Here is a 14,691-nt window from a genome sequence, read left to right as displayed (position 1 = left end):
TGCTTAAGGTCACATTAAACAAAAGTGAAGTTTTCAGTTTGAAAAATATTAATGATAACTTCCACAGATTCAAATAAAAAAAAAACCAACAAACCCAAACAGTTTAAAACAGATGGAGAACTGGCCCTTTCCTGAAAGTGACTTTTGTGTTGATGAATCTGCATATTCTGTGGAAAGGTTTAAAAATCTTCAACCACTTCTAGTCATGAAACACACAAGATTAAAAGCAATGTTAAATATCTATTAAATATCTATTTTCATTTTAGGATTTTTGTTGCTTATATTCTTCTTACTGAGACATATAACATCTTAAAAAATGATTGTGCCTCACAAGACTCAAGCACTTTGAATCAATTTGCACTTTTGAAATTTCAAGCTGTTGTATAGTTGATAAAATGAAAAGAAAATGTCATTCACATAAAATAAGACATTGTTTCTGTAATAATCAACATTATTTTGAGATGCAGCTTTCACCTTGGAAGGTAAGAATATTTTCCAACAAAGTATAACTTAAAGAATAATCATATTAAGCATATTTTAATGTAATGTTAATTTTCATTCTTTTTCAGAATTACATATTGACCATTACCTCATTTCTTTATCTGGAGAGCCAATAAATGACAAATGGGATGCATTTTTCATGACTCAGCATTTTGGTTATTTATTAAGTTAGCTCCAATATTTCAGTTACCTTATCAACTACGTGGGAAAAAAAATCAATATCTGATAGGGCATTGTGGTAAAGTACATAAGCATGAGGTTTGGGCTGCTCAGTCTCAGTTTGTAACTTCCAACCACCTGACTAAGAAGTGACATTTAAATCTTCCTCCTGTCCCTGTTATCTGATTTGCAGGAACCCAAGACTTAAGCAACCATGTCCAGCTCCAGCGAGGCAGAGCTCCTACACACATTTAAGGGGATTCCCTTTACCACCAGGTCTTCTCCAGAGCTTTTAAAATCCTTGGATACTTTTGATGCTAGAGAAGATGATGTCCTTTTGGTTTCCTATCCCAAATCTGGTAAATTCTAGTTTTTAATGTTAATTGCAAGAAGTCTTGATTTTGTGTTTTATGTTCTCTGCTTAAACTACTTGGGAAATGTCTGTGTGAAAGAAACAGGAAAGGATGTTTAAGTATGTGAATGTATTATTCTGTCAGTAAATGTTCGTATTACAAGAAATATGGGTCATTTCCCTATATTTTGATTCTGTAATTGAAAATAATCACAGGTGTTTTCATGTTGGAAAACAAATGTATATTCCTTACCTTACAGAGCAGAATCTGTACTTGAAAGATTTTTTTTGAGAACTTTTTACATTCAATTATGAGCAAGTCAAGAATTGTATGAAGTTATTTATGTGTTTCTTGGCTGTAGATTTATTAATTTCTTACCCTCTCTCCACCCACCTCTCTTGGTCAGAGGAGCATGCATTCAGGGGAAGCTCAATCAATACTTTCAGAAATATACAGACTCAAGTTACTGCAAGGAAAAAAAACCCAAACAAATAGTTTATGCTAAAATAAATTATAAAAACAATAGAGCCACCTCTCAGCTGACAGCAGTTTGTCTAATGGGATAGTTTTGGTACCAATATTAACATTGCAATTCAGATACAGCCCTAAATTTTTCAGTGTTTATATATTTAGAGCCAAGGGGATCATTTAGTCATGTAAAGTTTCTTGAATCAGTGGGATTAGAAATCTAACTTGTTCACTAGCAAGGTGTTTCTATATGAAAAATGCATGTTTCACAGTATTAAATATTAATACTTTTCTTTTTCTTGTTTGTTGTTTTGTTTACTTAAAATTACTTTTCTGTAGGCACTCACTGGCTTGCAGGAGTTCTGGCAAAGCTTTACAATACTCAAGTCACAATAACATCTCCTATTGAATTTGGAGATATTTCTCGACTGGAGGAGCTGAATAAACTCTCATCAAAGAGAATCATCCCAACACACTTAGACTACAACATGTTGCCTCCAAATTTTAAGAAAAAGAAATGCAAGGTAAGGCAAAAAATATATCAAAGCAGTAAATAGAAAGTCTACTAGGTATCTGTTTTGTCCTGTTAATCCTTAGTAATTTTTGAATGATTCACAGTTTTTAGAAGTGTTTTGCTGTGAATTTTGGTGACACAAAGTTGAAGGTGCTCCCATGGAGTGATTTTTACACCAGGCACCACACAAAATAAGACATCAACATCTTTTAATCAGAAGTCTCTCATTAGTAACTGGGGTGTTCTCATTACCTCAATTTTCCTACACTCTTAGAAAATCTTGGCTACTTACAGGCTGCTCTGGGATTAAAGGTGCTCTGACCCTCCTTCTGGAGCTTTCTGAAGAGCCCATAAAGGTATTGGGCAAACAGAGGAGAAATGAGATGAGGGAGGCAGATTCAGAGCACAGTTTTGAGTTCATAGAATCACAGAATCACCTGGATTGGAAGAAATCTTAAATATAATCTTGTTCCAACCCCCATGCCATGAGCAGGGACACCTACTAAACCAGTTTCTCCCATGCTAATGTGGGAGATCTTTAAAAAATAAGCTCTGGGTCTCAGATTTTGTATTCAAAGTCAAAAATTTCAGGATCCGTCAGACCCAGACTTTTGGGACGAAGCTGATTTGAATGAAAGGCCAAAATTTACATTTTACAGCTGTCCTTTGAATGTTAAATAGTAAATGCTTTCATATGTGAGATATATGAGATAATATAGTGACTCAAGGTTAAAGTTAACACAGGCTCTTTCATAAAACATAAACATTACCCAGCTGGGGCAAAAACACCTCTGTCCACATGGAATTGTTTACTAATCATGAGGGATTCCTTACTAAGAAGAGATTTCTGATTTAATGGCATGGTCACCGAAGGAGGAATCCTAAAGGAAAGGGTTTTGACACTGCAAACTGCCTGTGACAATGCTCTATTTACACACAGGGCTCCTCTAAAATAAAGGGAGGATATATCATTAATAACTACATTTTCTTCATTTACAGATGATCTACATCAGCAGAAATCCAAAAGACACTGCAGTTTCCATGTTTCATTACTACAGGGATAACCCAAACCTTCCCACCGTAGACACCTGGACTGCTTTCTTTGACCTGTTCTTAAAAGGCAATGGTAAGGATAAATGTTTTCTCCTTGCAGTTCACGTGAGTTTGTTATGCACAGAAAAACTTAAGTAATTTGAACTGTGTGAAAACTCCTTATTGAACTCCTTATTCATATGGGGTTGGTGGGGATAAATCCTAATGCCAAGCTAAACAAGAGCAAATAATAGGATGCTCTCTTCAGCCCTGCAAGGAATCATTCTGAGAAGCAGCTGCATCATTCCAGCACAGCCCTTTGCAGGGTTTTGCTGCTCTTTGCTACCCTGGGTGAGCAGGGCCATGGCTGGTGACAGAGCATGGGAGGGGACTGTCATCAGGCTGCAGGGACAGCTCTGACTGCAGGTCTGGTGTCTTCTCCAGGCTGGGAGAGAGCCCTGGGCAGCCCAGCAAGGGAGCCTGCTGTTCCTAAAGCCCTTCTGCACACACTCTCCCTAAGTGCATACACTCTTCTGCTGTCTCAGAAATGGGGTCCAAAGACCAAGGACAAGAAGGAGATTTTTTAGGAGTGGTGGGATGGCAGCTGGCAACAGGACCTTGTTCACGTTGTCCACTCCCATATTTAGTGTTTTATTACTCCTTTGAGGACATGTGTCACCACAGTGGTGATAACAGCAATAATGATTGATCACCTTGAAAACCCCGAAAGAAAAGTACCGCTGCAGTCATCACAGGCTCCTATCAGAGCTCCAGGAGTCGATTTGTTTACTGACTCCTCCAGGCTTTGGCTCAGATCTGGTGTTCTGAGTCCAAAGCAGCCCTAAGGCTCATGCTTCAGTGATTTGCAGGATCTTGGCTCATTTCGTATCAACTCAGAATGTACAATAGTGCAAAAAAGGAAAGAGGATTCTATTCAAGGCCAGGTTGGATGGAGCTCTGAGCAACCTTCTCTGGTGGAACGTGTCCCTGCCCATGGCAGTTGGAACTAAATACTAAATTATTTTTAAGGTCTCTTCCAATCTGAAGCATTCTGTGCTTCAATTATTAAATTTTTAAAGCATCTCCTATTTCCCCATAAATTATTAGCCACCTTCTATTTTCCAAATGCTTCTGTGTGGCATAAATAGATAACTATGTTGGTTAAAGAGAAATTTAGGTAAGAGGTGATGTAGAGGGAAAGGTGGTAATTTTTGCTCCCAGAAGAAATATTTCAAGGTTGCGCTGCTTGATCCAAATCCTGCAGTACTCTTGCAGAATTAGTATCAGTTCAAAACAAGGGTTAGGACACACAGGGACAAGTGTAATGAATTCCATGGAGTCTCTAAGTCTCTCCTGAAGCCACCAGGACTGTGCTATCACTGGCCACATCCCCAGAGTAGCTGGCCAGGGAAGCAGATTGCACACTGTGGAGCACACATGCCTTGCACATAGAAACTGCTTTATGTGCTGGAGACAGCTCCAGACTGGAACATTCAGCTTAATTATAGCTATTAACTATAATTTATACTTAATTACAACTCACAGTTTGTGACCAAAATGATGCCCATTACAAGATTAGAATTTTCTGGTGGTATTGGTTGTAAAGCAAAGTGACATTTCTGGCTGAGACTGGCTGGCTGAGCTTTCCCTGTTCAGGCCTCTTCTCATTGCCCTGCAAGAGGTTTTCAACTTGCCCTTGAAATGGAGAGGTCAGAATTTTGGTTTTTAAAAGAAATCTGAAATTTAGCTGTGTTCCCATGGTTTAGCAAATGGGGCATTCAGACAAAACAAATCAGCTACAAACCCTTCTACCTGTGTCACCGGCTGAATGAGGCATTTGCCTGAGTTCTTTAAGCAATTCTTCTTCAGCATTTAAAAACTATACAGATTCCCTTCTGCTGGGATGAAAGAGAAGTAAACACAGTGTGCTCCATTTGCCAGCCTGTTCATTTCATCCCCTGCTGAGGTGATCATATCTCTGTGACCACAGACAGGCAGTCAGTAATCTGTGAGATGTTCACATCTTGTTAGGCCGGTACATTTTACTTCATTATTGGCTTTGCCTTAGATCTGGAGCTTGCTTCCACTACAGAATCATATCTCAGAATAGTATCTGGTATGAAAACAAATTCCAACAAGAATGGAAACCTCTTTGGAAGTTACTTCTGTAAATTTGCATCACTTGACACAAAGAACTGAGGATTATAGAGGATTATGGATAAAAATTATTCCCCTAAATGTGTGAGGTAGCATCACAGTTATTTATGAATAAAGTTTTTCCGAATGTCTTTTGCATGGGTTTTCCTTTCAGTTGTCTGTGGATCCTGGTTTGATCATTTCCTAAGCTGGGAAGAACATGAAGATGAGAACAACATCCTCTTTCTGTTCTATGAAGATATGAAGAAGGTAAATATTCTCTCTGCTTTTGGTGCAAAAGGCATTACTTGTAAATTAGCATCATTAAAACATCAAAGAGGAAGTTATAATGAAAAAGGAGAAAGAAAATGTGAATATGTATCTTTGGGCATATTTTTATTTGTATGGAATTTAGTATTAATTAAATAATTCTGACTACACAATGTATATAAATATCAAATTTTGGGAGAGATGCATTTCTTAGATGCAGGAATGGGACTCATACTAGACAATTTTCCTCAGGCTCAGGCAGAATTTTAAGTACCCCTTTTTTGTCCTATGGAAAGACCAACCAAGGACATTTATTGAGGACCACACATTAATTAGCTATGTCTGACATTTCAGGTAAAATTTTCAAAAGGTGATGTAAGACAACAGAACTACTCACATTTGGGACTTGTGTTCCCAATTAAAAAAAAATTAGAGACCGGAGCATTAGGGAAAAACTTCACTGTTCTTAAAAAGGAAAAAGTAAAAGATCTACATACCTTAGCTTTCAGAGAATGAATTTTTAGGTGAATAGAACACACTTTCTAATATCTCCATGAAAATAGGTTTGTTCAATTTTTGGAGGGGAAAAAATTCAACTACTAGGAATATAAGCAAACCATTTTGGATGCTGAGTCACTGGTTATATATCTAGATATAGCACATCAAGTGAAATTCGCTACATGGACCTGGACTTTGAGTATTCCTCTGTTTCCAGGGAAGAAATTCTGAGAGACAAGAGAATATTTTATCTGAAGTTTGGGGTAAAATTGACAATGTGACTGTGTGTGATATGACATACTCTGTATTTATTAATTTCTGTGAGTATGGCTAAGAGGGGAATCAGGTCTACTGTACCTGTCATCTGCACAATCCAATGACATATTTAGCTTTGCTTGAAAGCAAATAAATGTGTGACAAACTCATTATGTAATAAAAGGGATCATTTTCAAATCAGTTAAAAGTTTGATAATCAGCCAAAAGTTTGATAATCAGCCAAAAGTTTGATAATCAGCCCAGAAACATAAAAGCTATATTTTTCTTATACCTCAGGATCTCCCTAAGGTTGTAAAGGAAATCTGTTTGTTCCTGAGTTTAAATGTCAGTGACAATGATATCCAAGACATCTGCAGGAAGTCCTCATTCTTAGAGATGAAGAATGACACAGAAAAGGAGAACAGCGACCCCAGTCACACTGTGTGTGCCCTGACATCCAACAGGAAGCTGATTTTCCGAAAAGGTAAATTCCTTTGTGCCTAACACGGCAGAAGGAGTGGGAATCCAGACAAAGACTGCAGTGCAGATCTTTCCTGGAGTCTTTGGGTCAGCCCTGGGAAGTGATGGCAGGTTTCTTCGATCTGAAGCCCACTTAAAAATCACTTCCTAACTTCTCTGGCTGCAAATTCAGACTTGTACTAGAGAAGCACAGAGGAGTCTGAACTACAGCCTGACTAATATTGATCTGTGAGAGCTGTTGAGCCAAAAGGAAAGGTTCACCCAGCATTACTCTTTATCTTTTTTTTTTTAATCTAACCTCAGTGTTTTACAACTTGTTTCTCTGATACCACCTGCCAAGGTCACTTAGTTGAGTAGAATAAGAAACTGCCAGACACATTCCTTCTGAATGAGACTGCTCTTATCACCTGTTATCTTACTGAAATATTCCTGAGGAAGGAATATTCTGGCAACAACAACAACAATAACAAAAGAATGGTCATAGGTAACTTCCAGACCTTTGGAAATTTTCCACAGTTCTTAGCTCACATGTGATTTTAAAATACCCTCAGGAGCTGTTTTCTTGCTCCTGGCATTTCAGAAGCTTCCACAGGTTTGGATAACAAGTCAGTCAAACCCACTGGTTTTACATGAATTTTGATTATTTTGATTTAGTAAATTTTTGAACAACAATTGACAGTTTAAGAGTTGTTTCAGTTAATAAACAGAGAAATGTTGCCTCCCGTTAATTCACAATGGTTTTACCAGTCAGCAGAAACAAATGGTGACATATAATCTGTCAATAAAAAGAAACAAACAAAAAAAAGAGATGCATTTTTCTCAGTCAGTGAACTTCGATAGATATGATGAAAATTTAGAAAAATCCCAACATTTTCATTTCCAAGTAGTTCCTACACTAATCCCAGATGTTTAGCTAGTTTCAGGCAGTTTACAGAAGATTCATACGTATATATTATACTTCAGGCTCTCTTTTCCTGTCCTTTAAGACTGAATGCTATTTTAATCAGAAAATGTGATGATTATTTTAGTCAGTTTTGGGATGCAGAATATTTAGAGCATGAACATGGGGGGAAACTATAAGCATTGTCTCATAAAAATGTACCAGTTTAAAGAACAATTTCCTTTTTGCTTGATCTGGATAACAGTTTAAATACTTTTGTGCTCACCCGTGTGACCACCCAGAAGTATTTAACTGCCCACTTAAGTAGCTGGACATCTCATCCATAAAAATTCCCAGAATTTAGGAGCAGGTGTATGGGATTAATATGTCAGGCCATTCTGGGCTCCTTTTCTAGGAATCTTTTTTTGTCAGTGGCTTTTTGGCTACCACTTATTAAATAAGTTTAGATGGGGACTATGATTACCTGTAAAGGTCCCTTTCCCCCAAAAATGCTTTATGAATCTATGAATTTTTTGACTATTTACAAGACCATCCAGTAGAGTGACTCTGTACAAGGGCCTGGAGTGACAGGACAAGGGGGAATGGCTCCGAAGAGATCAAGGGGAGGGTTAGATTGGATATGAGGAAGAAATTCTTCCCTGTGAGGGTGGTGAGCCCCTGGCACAGGGTGCCCAGAGAAGCTGTGGCTTTCCCTGGATCTCTGGCAGTGTCCAAGGCCAGGTTGGATGGGGCTCAGAGCAGCCTGGGATAGTGGAAAGTGTCCCTGCCCATGGCAGGGGGGTTGGAACTGGATGTCAATAAGGTCCTTTCCATCCCAAACCATTTTGTGATTCTACAATTTCTTCTACTGTTTGTGAAAAAACCCAGGCAGAGACCTTTAACTACATTCAGCTAATGCATGGCAAGATGTCCCTCTGCCCAGAGCACTGGGAGCTCTAATTCCACCTTGGAAAGCTGCTGTTCTCCCCCCACCACTTGTGTTGCTGGCACTAATCAGCTCTGAGGATGAGGGTTCATGGATGATGATCCAGATCCTTCCACCAGAGTCTCACCAGAACAATTCTGATCCTGACCTGCCACAGTGACTGTGGTTAAGAATATATTAATATCTGTGCCAACTACAACATTAACAAAACCAGGCTGTTTTAAAGTCATTTTCTGCTCCACATATTGCTCACTTCACTGTTCTTTTTGTTCCTGCTTTCCTAGGTGCTGTTGGTGATTGGAAGAACTACTTCACTCCTAAGCAGAACATTAGGTTTCAGGAGATATTTAATGAGAAAATGAAACTCAGCAAGATGGCAGACAGTTTCATCTACGAGTGCTGAGTGCCCGTGAAGAATAATATCCAGTTATCAACAAACATACACAGACCAGTTGGTGGGAAGTTCTGAATGGCTGCTCCCATCAGTTTATAATGCTTCCAATAGGAAGGACTGTAAACATGGGGTTGTTGAGAGCAGGAAAGTTCTGACAGTGTCAGAATTGAACTCAGTTCTCAGAGGGCAGGTGTAAATGGTTTCACAGAGTCAGGTGTCAGACCTTGGTATGACAACCAAATCTATTTCATCATTTATTTATTTTCTTTGCTCCAAGGGGATATGAACAGACTTTATAAACCTGAATTAGGGATTTTACCCAAGATAGTATGAAGAGAAAAACAAAAAACGAACTTGCAAGAAACTGTATGTATAAGAAATCGAAAAACACATTGTAGGAAAGTTACCAAAAATTTGACCCCAGAGTTACTCCTGTGATACACCATGATTTGGAAGTGCCTATCTTATTGGACATTGTTATTGATAATTAAGTTGAAAACTGCAGCATTTGAAGATCTGAAGTCTGTTTACAAAAGTCTTTTTTTTTCTTTTCTTTTCTAACACTATATAGTTCTCTGATGTAACTTATTTCTGGATTAGGTACCAGAGAGTCTTTGTGTTTTAAATGCAACTGATACAAATCCAAATAAATTTCAGCACCTCATGTTGAGCAACTGTAAATGTGTTTATTTTCCATTTTATTTTCTTCCTGCAAAATTCCTGTTTCCAGTGTTTTGATGAGAATTATTTTACTTCCCCCTCCTTGAGCAACAAAACCAAACCACAACTTGGAGACAGCTTGATCAAAACAGCACTTATTTATTTGCTCTGCCCTGATAAAACAGGTTTTTCAAGAATCAGCTGTCTATGTCCACAACCCAGGGACTGTTCTGCCCAACCACACAGTTCTAAGGCAGAACACAGCTCCTGTGTGTGAGAGAAGCTCCTCTCCTGGGTGTGTTGTTTCTGAGGTACAGAAACAACCTTGTTTCATCAACACGCATCTCCCTTCAGCCACACACTTCACACTTGCCAGGCAGCCATTTAACTTAACTTAATTTAATTTAATTTAATTTAATTTCATTTCATTTCATTTCATTTCATTTAACTTCATTTCATTTCATTTCATACCTGCTTTGTGCAAACTGGCATCAACGCCTACTGATTTTGCACAAAGACACAGAAGTTATGGTGCTGAGAAGAGCAGGAAAATAGCCTGTATGCAGTCCTTTGCCATTTACCAGTTGAACACAACCTTAGGGAGATGATGCCCTGGTCTATACAAATAACCATTTGATGTGTTACTTTGCTTTTCTGACATTAAAATCACTCACTCTTCCCCCAGAATGCCACTGTTGCCCTCCTTTCAGGTGCCATTCTTCCACTTTTAATAAGTGGCAAGAGATCAGCTAATGAATGTAATTGAACATTTTACTTTGAGACTTGTTTTTTTCTGGCCCTTTGAGTATGGGAAAAAAGCCAGGGAGCCCTTGGGGAAATGAGGTTTGCAATTGAGTTTAGCTGCACTAAGACTGCTGTGAGCAGCCTTTGCACCACACATTATATGCACATACAAAAAGGATTGTTTACATCAACATCGTACTCACAACGTGGAACTGTGTGTGAAGGGACAGGATGAGGACTTGCCTTGTGGATCGAGATAAGCTTGGTAAACTATTTAAACCTACCCTTCAGCCAGGGAGGTAACACTGTGCTGCTCAAAGTGCAGTCAGTTCCCCAGCTGCTTCAGGGGGGATGAGGAATAAATCAGTTTACAGCATGGCCTGTTGCTGGCTAAATTAAGGATTTACCTAGATTAAAATTTAAAAAAAAAAGAAAAAAAAAAAAAAAAAAAAAAAAAGAAAAAAAGTTCAGAAATGACTGCAGCCTGGCTGGAGCAGCCCAGGCTCGAGCTCCCTTGCTGCTCAGAGGCACTGGGCCAGTTTGCTTTCCACATTGCCATGCACTGCCTGCAAGTTTACCCCAAAAATCCCCTAAAAACCCCTTGACTTCCATAATAAATCAAACGTATGCTTTGTTTGAGCAAAGTGCTCCAATGATGGGGCAAGCCAAGAGCTGGGCCTGTTGGTGAATTATCGGAACTACTGCCAATAAAATCTGTTCAGACTCCGGGCAGAGATAAGTACAACTCCTTAAGGTCCTTTAAGAGGCAGCATTCGGAGAATGGAATTGATCCAAAGGTAGATCATGATACTCAGGAAAACTTAAAGTTCATTAAGTGACACGACCGGGAGCGTTTTATGTTTGTGCAAACCGGGTAAAGGGCCGTGAGGGGAATGAGGAGGAGCCGAGGCCGCTGGGGTCTGTTCGGCTGGAGGCGGCCGAGGGGAGAGCTCGCTGCTCCCTGCGAGGGACGAGGGGCAGCCCCGGCCTCTGGGACAGAGCCAGGACACGGCTGGAGCCGTGCCAGGACAGGGCTAGGGTGGATTCGGGAAAGGTTCTTCCCTCAGAAGGTGTCGGGCACTGAGCAGGCTCCCGGGGAATGGCCACAGCCCCAAGGCTGCCCGGAGCACTTGGCAGCGCTCTCAGGGCTGCACAGGGCGGGGTTGTTGGGGGGTCCGTGCACGGCCAGCTGGACTCCTGATCCTGAGGGGTCCCTTCCAACTCAGCTCACTCTGTGATCCTGAGGTATTTCATCCCCTTTTCAAGCTTTTTAGACTAAGATTTACCTGATGAATAGGAACGCTGCTGCTGGGCCTTGCCGCTCAGAAGGATCAGTGAGTGGTGACTGATCCCCTCCCAGCCTGAGTCCGAGCTGCTGTGGACAAAGTGTAACCAGGAAATAAAAGGTGGGACAGTACAAACAAAATCCCACACGGACTGTACTAGCCATAAACAGGTGTACAACTATACCCTCAGTTAAAAGTGATACTCCTGGAGAGAATATCACCATGTTTAATACAAGAGTAGCCATAACTAGTCCAGATATGTTTCAATTCAGAGCAGGAACTTGTCTGCAAAGCATGTGAACAATCTGGAAAAACGTGGTATTTTCCAGCATGTTCTCCAAACCTCTGAGTACATTTTGGCCAAGAAATTTCACAGCAATTTACTCTATCTCTGACTACAGATAATAATGACTATTGATTCATCCAAGGTACCTGTACTCTTACATAATTCTGTGTGTACTTTTGCCCTATTTTCCATAATTTTTTAAGATTAGATTACTCCTATTAATGATAATAATGCCATGTACTTCTGCCCACTGTGTCAGAGCTACACACTGACGTGGAATGAACCACTAACATACATTGTGAAATAAAAAAAAAAAAAAAATACAGTTGGGTATTTCCTACACAAGAAATAGGAGGAAGAATCCAAGGTTCAGAACCAGAACTGAATCAAATGTCAGATTTATGAAACATGGCCCAAACCTGTTTTAAGTATTCTGAAGTTCATTAAACGTCTGTAATCTGTGTCCAACTTCGGAAATCCATGAGCTGCAAATGTGCTGAGGCCACAGAAAAACTGGAAAGCACCACTAAATACTTGGTAAATTTATATTCCTCAGGCACCTGTTTTGATCACTGCTAGCTTCTTCAGTGGCCTTTCCATGGCTTCCCGTCTTTAATTTGACAGATATTTTAACACAACTCCCTTCCATCCAAAGTGAAGGATCCTTCTTCCAAAGTGTAAAATTCTGGTTTGGCTACTGCTGCCACTGAACCTGATTCTTGTTTTCTACCATCCATTTTATTCTCCCACAACCCTTTGGAATGCTACAGCCATATCAACACAAAATAAACAAAATATGCATTATTCAAGATACATACAAATCACTGAATTATACAGTGGATTAATTATTTTTATCCTATTTGCTATATATTATTTTTCTAATAATTTCTGCTTTTTCAACTGCTAGCACACACTTCAAACCACTAGACAATTTTCTGAATTATAATTGCTCTGTGAAAATGGATACTGTAATATGCATGACATTAGTACTGTTTTTCAGTTAAACTCATTTTATATATAATCTCCAGTTTCACCAGGCCCTCTCTTTACTAATCTGAATAATCTGGTATCATTACCTTCACATTGCTCATTGCTCATTCTCTTTCCTGCCTCCCTCACAGCAGGTGGAATGCTCTATTAAACCAGAGCCACATCCATCCATAAACATATCTAGAATCAGAAATGGGGGTAGACCAACCTGTTCCAGAAGGAGAGAAACAAACCCAAAATCCAAAGATTTTTCAGACAAGTGTATTACTGGTAAATTTTTCTAATCTATTTATGCATCAGGTTCACACATAATGGTGCTTTTCTTCTGTACAGCCTTACTGTTTTTGTAATGGTAACAATTAGGATGATTGGTCCTGCTGGGCAGAATTAAACTTATTTAGACTTATTTCTGCAGAAGGTAAATAGTGTTTTAAGACCACACTGACAGAAAAAAAATAATTAAAACCAAAAACCTTCCTCCACACAGGCTATGGAAAAACTAGCTACTTAAAATGTGTGCTCTAGGTTTAACAGTCTTAAAAACTTGAAATCAGCAAGTATTAAAACATATCTCTGTCTTCAAAAAGCTAAAATATATGTGATTCATATTGATTTGAAATTACTTAAGGTCAACTTGTTGCATCACCAAAAAGGAACTGGAGATGAAGACAAACTGAATAGGAGAAAAAACAGATAAAAATAAATAATTGGAGTCAGAAGTAGGTGAAGGTGTGAAGGATTAATTTGGGCATTAAATCTGTCCACCTTTGCAATCATAAATCATTTATGTGGCACATGAACTTGGGAGTGTATGATTTGCAGTACAGAAACTCACCACAAGCCAGCCCATAACCATTCTCTACTTAAAAGACTAAAGAAAGCTGTTTATTTAAAATTTGAGGTAATCGGCTGTTTTTTCATAATACCTTATTACAAATATTTACATAGTTTCCTGGTTTTCCATTTCACATAATCATGACAAGATAGCCCACATTATCTAAGATTGTCTTTGGAATACCCAAGTTAATTGAAGCAAAAAACAAGTGCTCACATGGCCAAAAGATGATCTCAAAATTAGCCCAGAACAACAAAACTGACCATTGAAATCTACTGTGAATGTGCAATACCCCTCTAATCACAGGCAGTTGTAGTATCACATGTACTGGAACAGGCCTTGGAAAAATATTCTACACATTTGACCCTTTCCTGGGACTTGGGATTTCACCTCTAAGGTGACAGAGTTACCCTCGCTGTCTGCCCCTCTGACCCCTAAATTCTTCATATGATTGAGGCTCTTCTATAAAATCAAGAGGAGTAATTAAGGCATCCCTCTTCCTACCCTATAATTAGGCTTTCCACTACAGTGTGGGCAGTACAAATCTGAACCTTTCAGGCAGCAGATCCTGCAGATCCCTTATCTTTTTCTGGTAAACAGTCTCTAGAGCTCTTTTATCCTTCATACTCTTTCCAAGGTAAGATTATACCATGTACTTCTAAAGAAGAATTCATCAAAGTGACAACACTGATGTCGAAGATGTGGCTCTTCTCTTGTCAAAGTCCATGGGATTTATCCAGCACAGAACCCTAAAACGTGACTGAAAGGAGACACTTAAATTTAGATGACTTAGAGCTGATTAGTACAATAAACTGTTTATCTGTTAACTGTAGATAGGCAGTAAGTAATTTCAATTCAACATTTTGCTTTGTGAAAGGAAGTAAACACAAAGTTTATCACAGGCCAATAGGTGATATACTGGGAGTATAACTATTTATACAATATAATATTTAGCAGAGAAACAAAATAAAATGACAAGCCATTACTATTCACCTCACTTGTAA

General features: G+C 39.0%; 1 protein-coding gene across 1 annotated transcript; it reads left to right on the top strand.

Annotated features, from left to right (window-relative positions):
• The first annotated feature begins 874 nt into the window (after positions 1-874).
• On the top strand, positions 875-8,895 carry LOC110475204 (sulfotransferase 6B1). The gene is made up of 6 exons (XM_021539150.3): positions 875-1,019; positions 1,821-2,005; positions 2,995-3,121; positions 5,339-5,433; positions 6,484-6,670; positions 8,777-8,895. The coding sequence occupies exons 1-6, from the start codon at positions 875-877 to the stop codon at positions 8,893-8,895; spliced, it is 858 nt and encodes a 285-aa protein (XP_021394825.1).
• The last annotated feature ends 5,796 nt before the right edge of the window (positions 8,896-14,691 follow it).

The sequence above is a fragment of the Lonchura striata genome, chromosome 5 (assembly GCF_046129695.1).
Source record: "Lonchura striata isolate bLonStr1 chromosome 5, bLonStr1.mat, whole genome shotgun sequence".
In the NCBI taxonomy this organism is placed as follows: domain Eukaryota; kingdom Metazoa; phylum Chordata; class Aves; order Passeriformes; family Estrildidae; genus Lonchura; species Lonchura striata.
This window is presented reverse-complemented; position numbering and strand designations above follow the sequence as displayed.